The 12,261-nt window shown below is 33.3% G+C and overlaps 1 protein-coding gene across 3 annotated transcripts in view; it reads left to right on the forward strand.

Annotated features, from left to right (window-relative positions):
• LOC129256086 (alsin-like) overlaps window positions 1-10,321 on the forward strand; it is a 48,731-nt gene extending 38,410 nt beyond the window's left edge. For all 3 annotated transcript variants that reach the window (XM_054894378.2, XM_054894390.2, XM_054894384.2), the window contains 7 exons: window positions 97-202; window positions 1,129-1,286; window positions 2,351-2,512; window positions 3,047-3,226; window positions 3,999-4,044; window positions 5,621-5,829; window positions 6,662-10,321. In XM_054894378.2, coding sequence (XP_054750353.2) covers window positions 97-202; window positions 1,129-1,286; window positions 2,351-2,512; window positions 3,047-3,226; window positions 3,999-4,044; window positions 5,621-5,829; window positions 6,662-6,803 — 1,003 coding nt within the window. In that variant the 3' untranslated portion in view covers window positions 6,804-10,321. The remainder of the gene's footprint in view (window positions 1-96; window positions 203-1,128; window positions 1,287-2,350; window positions 2,513-3,046; window positions 3,227-3,998; window positions 4,045-5,620; window positions 5,830-6,661) is intronic.
• The last annotated feature ends 1,940 nt before the right edge of the window (window positions 10,322-12,261 follow it).

Here is a 12,261-nt window from a genome sequence, read left to right on the forward strand (position 1 = left end):
AAAGATATTGAGGGGACTTGAAAATGCTGCAGTGTTTTTTGCCAGGTGTATTTTTATTGAGATCCATGTATCTACATTTTCTATTTTTGTGATTAGTTTGGACAGGAGGATATCACTAGATGGTCTGGAGAGGATACCAACCCATAATAGAGGAAAGATTACACAAGATGATTATACATCCATTCAAGACTACCTAGACAAGGTATAAACCTAAAATTATCGAAGAAATATCTGTTTTATAAAAACAATTGTTCAGGATAAATAGCCTGTGAGGATACACATATTTTTATTTATTTTTTAACTTGTTGTGGAGACTTGAAAGTTCAGTTGGTAAAACGGGGGTTTGGATTCCGGTGACCGGAGTTCGATTTCCACTTGATGCGGTAGTGCCCTTTGGTAAGAAATTTAAATCCTCATTACCAGGTCCCTCAGAGAAGACTTTAAGCCGTCAGTCCTCTGGTTGCTTTCTTACAAGCATTTATGCTTTTTTAGCGATCAAGTAAAAAATCATCACCAATACTAATTTATCCATTGATCACTAATTTCTTAATTTTCATAAAAATAACACATGGACAGCATAACTTCACCACAGACAACTGGTTGATATAGAGATAATGTATAACGCAGGCCTGGTATTATGCGATGTAAAAGATATTAACACACACACATACACTGCCCCTTATTTTGTTTTGCTCTGTAGGAAGTGGTTCATACTTAAGTTATTGAAATATAATCTTCCTTAAATAATGATTTTACTGGCAGGGTGAGGAATTCATATACTCAGATGAATGAACAATTGTGGATGCCACGATTGTTTCCCTCTGAAACGTGGCTGAGCCTTAATTATTTCCTTTCAGATTGAAATCTTGGACCTAGGGCATCACTTGAAGGTTTACCTTGTCATTAAAATCATTCAAAAAGTGATTTTTCCTATTCTTATTTTATCTACAAGGTAAATCATGACCTCCATTCTTTTCCACTTTATAAGAAATAATTTGATAATGCCTAACCAAGTTTGACATGAAATTCTCTATTCCTTGCTGGATTGCATATAACTTATATGCCTTTGATGCAGTCTGGTAAACAAATGAGAATAATTAAGTGATTTATGTTTTCTTTACATGACAGGCCTTTGACCATCCTCTGCATCCATTGGGTAGATTAGTTGATAATCTAGTCAATGTCTACCGTGCAACCTATATAGGTGTAGGTGCTCATCATTGGTTACTCCCTTACGCTGTCACTGAGATTCATTCCTACGTCAAGAGACTCTACAATCTCTTAAGGTCAGTTCAAATAGTATCACGGTGGGGGGGGGGTGGTTGGAGGAGTTCACAAAACATAAAATTATCTGTTGTCTTACGAGTCATGCTTATATGATGAAGTGCACATGATATATAATATATGATATTATACTGTATGATATATAATGCGCAATTTTATTAATACACAGTGTGTGTCTTTGGAGCATGATTTGACCAGTGGGGTGATGTCTTCTTTACCGCACACAACTGGGAATTCTGCACCTATATGTGAAACTTCCACCAGAATGTAGAGTCGCATTCAGAGCACCATTTAATTTAACTTGTAATCAATGACGAATTCAAGAATTCAATAGAATTTTAGTTTGACTGATCAAATTGCACAATTTAATAAGCTGAAGACAGGAGCTTGTATCACCTTATAATAATAGATATAGGCATTTATATAGAGTCATCTATCTAGAAATATTCTATTCCGAGGCGCGTTGTTATTATAATTATTACCCCGGCTTTAGCTCGAGCTGTCTTTCAGCGCTCATGCATTCAAGGAATTAATCCTGCCGGGTACCCATTCACCTCACCTGGGTTGAGTGTAGCACAATGTGGATAAATTTCTTGCTGAAGGAAATTACGCCATGGCTGGGATTCAAACCCACGACCCTCTGTTTCAAAGTCAGAAGACTAATCCACTGGGCCACAACGCTCCTTGCAATCGATAACGTGTTTGGTGACACAGGCCCTGTTGGAAATGTACTGAATGAATTACTAGTCAGAATTAAACAGTGTAAATACCACTTGTTCATAAACACGATGGTAATTTTTTTAATCAATCTGTACATATACAGCACTTGTTTAAAGAAAAAAAAACATAACCCCCATAAGTTTATAGAAAACCATTTAGAATATAGTCAAAAGCTCCTCAGAATGAGACAATTCTTAATGGAATTTGAAAAAGAGCAACAGATGTGGCTTTTCTAAAGTTTGGTGTTGATTTATTCTATTTCTTGAGAATGGTGCTTCTGAAAGACTCTTAAAAACTCTTTGAATTTATAAACACTCTAGTTAATTGTTTGCTTGCTTTGTTACAGAGTTTTGTTTCCTGACTTACCAAGCGAAGAGCCAAGAGTGAAGACCCCTGTAATGGAACAGACACCTTCCTTTCATTATTATTATGACTATGGTGATACACAGTCAACACAATCACAGAATATATACCATAGTAATTCCAAGGAGAAAGACAAAGATGACATGTAAGTTAGTAGATGGGACTGAGTATGTAAATGGGCTGTGAGATATCCAGAGATGTAGTCAAGGTCGGCCCTGAGACCACATATCGCTGGCCTTGGGCCAAGTCACATGTGCAAAGTCTATGGAAGGTTTTCTCCAGCGGCCTTTTGACTCAGAATTGCCGGCCTTGACTACATCATAATGATTCCATCATATTGTGATATTGAGTTTAGTAGTATTATATAAGATATAAAATATCAATACATTCAGGCAATGGAACTGTCTTCTGTTTTTGATAAACCGTTGGAGAATGGTCATAAAATCTAAATATTATTCTCAATTCCCTACATACATTAATGAATCACAGCACACATCTGAAATTATGTGGCAAAACTGGGTACACTGGGAGTTCCTAAGAGCGTTTAGGAGATTTAGTACTTGTTATATGTGGAATTATTCAATAATCACAGTAGTATTTAGCTTATATCTTTGATCATTTTGATATATTTCATCTTCAAACTTTAACAAACAAAATATAATTGTTTGATAAATTTCAGATCACACCAGATAACAAGCGAGGGCCTCCTTCATCCAACCCTGTTACCACGACTGTACCCTGTTATCTTCACTCTGTATGCTCTTCGTAATGAGAAGGAAGATGAGAATTACCGATACAGACTGACTAGACTAAACAAACAATCTGATCTTGGTCTTATGGCTTATCTTGGTGTAGATCAGTAAGTGTTATAACATCTATTTAATGTTTCTTTAATCATCTATTATTATTTTCTTATATTTCTTAAACTATTTGTATAAAAATACCACTATCTAATTTCATGTTGTAGAAAACTGTTAACTAATAGCATTGAAATTTTTTACACAAAGAGTAAAAACAAGATATCCAAACAAGATCTTGGAGGATTTTTTTTTTTTTACATTTTGATTAGCTCTGAAAACTAATCCACTCTCCATCAAAATTTGAGGATCTATAAAGCAGGGAAAATTCTTGTTCATCTCCTTTACTGCATGGATGCATTTTTCAGTGGCTCTCTCGATTCCCCATTGTTTTATCTATATATACTACAAACATTAGAAAATACGCTGAGTAGGATTCAAGCCAAGACTAGTGGTTAAAATTAAATGGTGCCTCTTTCATTTTACAGTGTTTCATTCATGTAGACAAAACAATTGTCATTTCAAAGCTTTATCTGCATTTTCTGACACAGGGTTAAGAAGAAATGTAAACTTGTTACCTGTAGTATATTTGAATTTCAGTTTGAATATAGTTTACATACATGTATTTGACGAATGTACATAATACAAAAACAATATAACATCAGATGATTCAACATGATATATAAATCAGATATGGCACCATTCATCTAACTTAAATAATACAGCAATTTGAAAAGAAAAATTGAAACATGTTGAAATAAGAGGGAGCCTGCCTAATAAGCATATTTCAGATATATACACCATATCTTATGCTATCCTTGTATTTCCTTACAGAAAATTCTGGAATGTAGACGAGACCACACTTGCTAACCCTGGAAAGGTATAGTCATTCATAGTATGATGTTTAGAATTTACTCGTTTGTGTTGCTGTTTACATGAAATATGCATTTATTGAAGAATAGTAATATTAAATCCCTATGTTGGAATAACCACAAAAGATACAAGCAAAATGGATGCATTTTATTTACCATTTTAAAAGGATAAAACTGCACTGGGGATGAACATAGTGGTTTGCATTCAATTTAAACTCCACTACATGTACATGGTACCTCAATGTAAGGACACCTCAATGTGATGGCAGTGGATCAAACCAAGCCAATTTCATAAGCAGTATAGTTTGGGGTGCATGTATTCTGTACCCCAAAAAAATTATTCAGAGAATGATGAACACTGACACACAAGTGGTAATTGAATTTCATGAATGTAAAATTAAAATGATTTCAATGGGGTTGCATATTCGAGTTTACATGTATATTCTTTTGGAAAGGGTAATCAGAATTGACGACTTGTATTTACCACTTTGATATCAGTCCGTTGCCCCTCTTATATCTTTAACATCAATGTTCAAACTGAGGAAACATCATTGATCAATCTTTCTCTCTAGTCACAGGGACTTAAGTTTACTTAAAAATCAATCCCCTCGTATACAAAATGAGTAGCTTACCTTTTAGAGTGTGTTGTTAATGAAACCATTATGTGATCAAACACAATAGGGATTTAGATCCTCATTGAGTCCTACTCAATTCAAGTGAGTAGGTCTCTATTCCTGTTTGTAATAGCATCCTGTGTCTGTTTATTTGATGTATAATGGGACATGCATGTGATGATGAAACGAGGGAAACATGTATAACATATTGTTGCAGAACCATGCTGGGTAGTTGTGAAATTAATCTTGGTTAATATATTGAAGTGTGGAGTGTGTGTGTTTTGTTTTTTTATTTTTTTATTTGGGGGGGGGGGGGTTAAGGGGTTTAGCTTTTCACAGCTTTTTTTATAGAAAAAACAAGTTCAAGGGGTATGCTGCTGTACTTTGTCAAAAGGAAGCAAGTTACAAAATTATCATTTGTTGTAAATGAGCAATGTGTGTTCATCAATGCAATTTACCAGTATATTTTCTTCAATATCTTTCCATTAAAAGATAATTTCTTCCCCAACTTTTGCCTGAACATGCAACATCCAAACAGTGTTTCAGAAACAACAATAACTCAATTTCAATGATGTGTCACTTGCTTCCTTTTGCCAAAGTTTGGCAATATGGATAGTATGTAAGATCGTAAAAAAACCAAAATAGTGGCAAGAGATATATTGTGTTCCAAGGTTTGCCCAAATATCAAGGACCCTTTATCTCTCCTTCTGTATTTATTATTCTGCCATGTTTACAAAATCAAAGTTGGCTTTGCTTGTGCACATTGGAGTGACAATAATGTGATAGATTCAGGGGTTCAAAAGTCACTTAGGTCATTATTGGAAAATATTAGAAGTTGTGTAATATTATTTTAATTTAGTAATGGCAAAGGCAGATTTTTGTCTACATGCAGTCAGGAAGCCATCTTGTTTTTATTGTGTATAAAATTCATTAATTGAGTACATTCATCTCTCCCCTTTCATGGTGTCAGCTGTCAGAGACAAAGGATGCATCCTTCTTAGAAGCCATTGACAGTCTCCAGAACATCAGTACAACCTTCTGTCCTATTGATAAGCTTCATGTTATAGAAGCATCATTTGAAGGAATCAATAATGTCGTCAACTCACAACATTCTGAAGGTCATGTATGGTCTATGGATGATCTCTTCCCTGTGTTCCAGTATGTCGTCGTCAGAGCAAGGTAATTATACCCCATGAATAATGGCTTTGGGAACAGTCTCACTCAGATAAGATGTGACAAAGCTCTGCAATAATATTCAATGTACTCATATATGATGAGAAAAATCACACCACTTCTGTGCATTATAATGCTTCAAGTGTCTAAGAAGTTCCAAATTTGCATGGAAGAACTAGTGACGATAATATGATTCCATGATGTTGTTTCTTATGTAGTTGTTACGATTTCATTACTAAATCATGAGTCATTTGAATGATAATTGTATTGATGTTTTTTTTTTATTGAACTCTGAATAGAAACTTTTGCATATACTTGTTCTCACTTGTGCTGAACTTTTTGAAGATTTGATTGGTTAGCCAATTTTACTTGTCTTGTGCCAAAATGAATCTCTTGCCTCTTCAGCTTCATTCTTACTTCTCATATCCCATATACTATCACTGAGCTTTGTTGCCCTTGATCGAAAGAGCCTTAAGTAATAATAATAATCATATTAGTGGTCTCACTCTAATATTTATAGATCTATTTAATACAGGGATTAATCTGCTCTTGTCAACACTGTTAATTGGGGCTGCAACATTTCATGAAGGTTCTCAGCACCAACATGTCTGTCATTCACAGTTACCATATCACAAGTCTAAGATCATCGCTTCTCAGCCATGAGTTCACTAGTGACTGTCTGTGAATGCAAGCTTGTCAGTGCTAACAGCCTTTTTGTAGCAATGTCCTGCTGATTACTAGATTCTGCTAGCTGAGCTTTGAAAGTTTGCATTTTAATTAGCTGTCTTCCATTTTCTTTGCAAAAATATTAAAACCCATTTCTCTTTTGTTTATTCAGGATCCCTCATCTAGGTTCTGAGATCCAGTTTATTGATGATATGATGGACCCTAACCTGACCCATGGCAAGCTAGGTATCATGTTTACTACACTCAAGGCTTGTTATATGCATACTAAGAATGACAATCTCAAGGCATTATAGATTGGCATCCAACCTCTCTCAAGATCAGCCATTATTAGCTTTCTTCAGGTGGACATAATCATGGAGGATTCCTTATCATTGAGGATTGCATGAACTGCTAAATGATGATCCTTCAAACGGTGTTTGAAGGACAGTCCAAATCATTGATTAGATGGCAATTCATGCATGTCCATTTGTAAAGTTAGTCATGGGAAAGACGTTGCTATAATCTTTCAAGTATCTCTGATTATTTATTCAGCATGACTCTAATATATGGATGGCAAATACTGGTGAATCTTCAGGTCTACTTTTGACTAATATAAACTTAAAGACAGCTATTAAACTATGAAATCTATCCACCTGGCACTAAGATAATAGGAAGTGTTCCAAATAATACTTAGTCAGATTGTGAAACTAGATACGGCATACATTCAGTAATGTCCATTTCTAGATGTTCATTCATAGTATGCCGCCATTGTCTGTAAAGTCAGATTAAGCCAACCTATATATTAGCATACACTCATAGGTACTCCTTCATCGTACAGCTGCCATTCTTACAGTTCTGCTCTTGTCAAGTCCTAAAGGTATTGGTAATTGAAATGAATACCTCTTTAGGAAACTAATGAGAGGAAAAGAAAGAAAATAGGAGATTATAGGATTGGATTTATTCAGTGATTAATGGATCAAATTTTGGGGAAAGAATGTCGGAATAACTAGTGAGAACTTGGGTGTGTGTGTGCTTGTGTGGGAGAGAGAAAGTGAAGGGGGGGGGGGCAATATAAAGTTGAATGAAAGGATATATAATTGAACCAAAGAGTAGTTGAAATAAAGGGAAAGAAATTAGTGTCAAAGATATGTGTAATTCCTTTTTCTTTGTATGACATGTCATGGATAGTGGACTTGGAAATATTTTCGTGACTACATGTAGACCCTAAATGAATCATAGCATTTTAAACTTATATTAGTACTGAGTACAATTCTGATAAGATACTACAATCACATAAGGGCTATCACATTGTTGTCTCTATGTCAAAATTGGATGGTGTGAAGGAAAAGTGCTCTGACGAAATTCAAACCAAAATTTGTGGCTAAATGTGACTTGTTATTGCTTTGGCTAGTCAGTCTGCTCCTCTATAATAGGTCCATTTATATATCACAGCTCTTCATACTCTATTGAGTTTATGTATCAAATTGATAATGAAGTGCTACATAGATAAAGAAGATAGTTGGTTTTATGTTATTGAGTTTGATAGGATCGATTACAGCACTTTGTAAGACTGGGCCCAGGAGAGTATTTCCTGTCTGAGAAGTTGTCAGACCTAACAAATATCCTTTGTTTTGATTGGTTGAGAACTGAGAAGCATAATATCCTATGGTAACTGTTGGATTAAGCATACAATGTCTCATAAAGCACTATCAAGTCCTGCCATGAAATGTAACCCAAGAGATCACAGATTTTCTGGTAGATTGTATACAGTGATGTATGTGTTAATTTTGAAGCTTGATATTTAAACTAATACCCAAAAGACATGCTCTCACTGTACACAAATCATATCATTTCTAATAGACAGGTCTTGACATCTATGGTTAATGTGAAATTATATGCAGAAATGATTTTGTCATCTGATTTCTTGGTAATTATGTGCCTTTGTAACTTTGGCATCACAATGGAAAAAATTGAATTTTAATCCACTATTTAATAATCATTGGATATTTCTGCTAATTGCTATATCTAGAGATCATAGTTATTTTTTGTATTTCATTTAATAAGGGGTCATAATGTAGAATATGCAGTATGTTTAGAATGTGTTTATTATTTACCGATATACCTTTTCCTCAACTCTCATGAAATGAGAAGTGTCTGTTTTACGCACATATGTCTTGGCATTCATCACATTTTTACATATTGTATACATGAATGTTCATTTTTATCTCTGATATTTTATCATTTTATTTGTAATTGACTTACTGCATGATGTATTTGAGTATAATTCATTGCATATATGTGTAAATGTCTATTTCCATGCTTGTAAATTGTGTATATAGCTATTTATCTCTTCAACAAAAAATGTGAAAAATCTGTAATTGTATGTAGAATGTAATGAGCATGTAGAAGGTGTTATATGAAATTAGTACTGTGTGTGGCATGTAGTTAAAAACAATCTTGATGTTTTAAAAAATAATATTCATTGACAATCGATAAATGAAAAGTCAGGTAGAAATGGCCAATCTACATAACATTAATGAAGATAATATATCTTACATGTTTCTGAAATCCTATTCCGAGTATATCCAGTACAAATGGAAGTGAAATATAAGGTGTTTTTACTGTACATATCGCTACTTTTTTGCGTTAAATTAAAGACTACTTCAAAAGCTCTTAAATGCACTCATGATTGAGGTTTGTGATGAGATAATAATTTGTATTGAAATGGGTTTCATTGTTGTCTATCTTATTTATATCAAGGATGAAATCAATTATGTTGTTCAAGGACTCCATTCTTCACAGTTAATTGGAATTTCTTTCATGTCCACTGGTTTGTATCTTATTTATGTCAATGGTAAGATAAATTATGTTGCTCTCCAGTTAATTGGAATTTCTTGTAAACTGATAAAGAGAGCCTTGGTTTTAACTTTTGTTAGTGAGGTTTTTTTTCTGAATATTTGTTTTCTACATGTGTAAAGTTAAAATAGTCCCATGGCTCACTGATTGATTTGGGCATGTATACTTAAACATCAATGTGTATACTGTGTTTGACTTATAATCAACTATCTGATAAGTAGGGATATATTGAACATACATGGGATAATGGCCCCAACTTGTTATTTTTGTGAGAAATAATCCAAACCTAAATATTGCAAAATTCTATTTGTTAATCAATACAAACATCCCTTTTATCAATTACATATTCCCATGCGGCGATTATTTGATATTTGATTTGTATATAAAAATGATGTCCCAAACAGTCCAACCAAACACCTGAAGTTTCCAGATAGTATTTAACAAGGTATTCATGTAATGTTTCCGATTTACATGTAAATGTATTTGTCAATCTAAATATGAATGACAAGGTTGATGTTATTCATATTTTATATTTCAAAAACTTGCACTGTAAGTAATTACGGTGCCAAGCTAAAGCTGGGGTAATAATATCCAAGTCCTTTGTAAGCACAGAGAGACGTTATAATCATGATAATAATATAGGATTTGTATAGCGCAGGTATCCACCTTGCTAGGTATCCACCTTACCCCGGCTAAGCTAGTCTACCGATTCCAGTGCGCACAACTTTTTGAGGAATTACTTCCTGCCGGTACCCATTTACCTCACCTGGGTTGAGTGCAGCACAATGTGGGTAATTTCTTGCAGAAGGTAAACACGCCATGGCTTGGAATGGAACCAACGTCCTTCAGATTGAAAGACAAGTGTCTTAACCACTAGACCAAGACGCCCCCACACAAATGTGCTATAATGTGCTATGCACTATACATGAACTGTTTATAATTATTGTTATTACAGTATTATTCCCCCTCCCCCCCCAAAAAAAAAAATAATAATAAAATAGGCCAAGCCAGCCACTGGAGATCCAATGGGGGTGAGTGAATGCATGAGGCACTATTCAATTTTTTTTAAATATGTATTTATTGTTTTATTAATGTAGTGTGCAATTACTTCTGTATGTCGCTCAAATGCAGTTGTGCTGGTTCTCTAAAGATGCAATCAGATTATATACAGATGAAATTCAAATTAGATAGTTTCAAATATTGACAAGATCGTACATTTCTTCTACAGAATAACCCCAAATTAAAATGAAAATATTATTTATTGGTCACATTTATAATTTTCTTTGAAATATTGTTTTTATTTTTGCAGAACTTGCTCAACAGGTCCATTCTCGTTAGACAAAAGTTTTGATTATAATTGAAAGCACGATTATGCTATTGCAAAACCTTTTCAATATTCAGAAAGAAAGTCAAGGATGTAGTGAAAATATTCACAATATAATTTTTTTTTTTTTTTTTAAGTCAATCGTTCTTTCCTACAGACTCATGTTTGCAGGTGGTCCTATTACAGTTGAATATATGTTTCAAAATATTTTATTTTCCCCATCATTAAATTTGGTTTCTGATTTGTTATTTATTTTTTCCTCTTGGTTTGTATATTCTCTCAGTTGATGGATATAATATCCATCAATTCAGAGGAAAACGTTAGTTATGCTGTCATTTACTTGAAGAAAGAGTTTGATAATAATTTAATATACTGCTTTGGGATAACAAAAGGATCATTAGTTTCCATGTAAAGAAACAGACAATCCAAAAGTTGTAATTAATTAATCTACTTAAAAGGTTGATAATTGATATTATTTAGTAATGTCTCTTTGTTCCTAAATGTGTGCATCTGAAATTCTATAATGTTATGATGTACCATTGCTAAATGGAATATTAAACATTCCTCATTGTCAATGTAATTCCTTGTAAATATAATTTTCATTACATTTCAGGTTCTCTAATTGTATAATATGAATATGCAGTCCACGATTGTGCAATATGTATTCCTACATAATCTACAACGAATTCATATTTTATTGTATTTTATTTTTGAAGTATATTATAATATATGGAGTTACTTAATGTTTTCAATAGTTTAGTTTCTATAGTTTATATATCTTGGGTCCTTTAAAAAAAAAGTTTTGTGTGTATGGGTGTTTCATTTTGGATTTCTCTTAATTGTGATTTTATGTTAACCTATTAATATCAACTTAAACCACATCGACCTTGTATTAATGAAAAGTATTACATGTATACTCAAATGACAGCTATATATTGAATTTATATGTTTGCTGAACTAATTCAATGGTTAATTCACATGAAATCATTTATCTTTGCATTGCAATAATTTAATGACATGAATTCTATGTAGTACTTTGAGCTAGCCTGATTAAGATATACAAATATTAATATATTGAAATAATATGGAAATATCGTATAACAGTGCAATATACTGTGAGAAGTACATACATGTTACATTGGTGTAAGTACCGGTACTTATTGGCTCATGTGATAAACAATTAAAATATCTTTTGCCTCTCATTTTTATCACCTTTTATCTCTCTTTGTATCACGTGTTATACCTACATGAAATACTTTGCATGCAGCACGAAGTTCTTTCTAAATTTTCTAATAGATTAAAGGAGGTATCCAATGTTGAAAAAGCGTTTTATTAATTAAAATATCATATTTTCTGCTCACAAAATGATCTACCTAAATGCCAAGCAATAACCAAAAACAAACTTAATGTACTTCTATGATGTTTGTGGTTTAACATATAACACTATTGTGATTACTTTATCACACAATTTAGCAACAAAAAAGTTTCATTAGGCATATACAATGCACATCAATTTTAATAATGTACACAACTAGGTAACCACTCGTAATTAAATCCTGGGATACAGTGGAATGGGAGATAAGTTTTCTGCA

Source organism: Lytechinus pictus, chromosome 1, assembly GCF_037042905.1.
Source record: "Lytechinus pictus isolate F3 Inbred chromosome 1, Lp3.0, whole genome shotgun sequence".
Classification (NCBI taxonomy): Eukaryota; Metazoa; Echinodermata; class Echinoidea; order Temnopleuroida; family Toxopneustidae; genus Lytechinus; species Lytechinus pictus.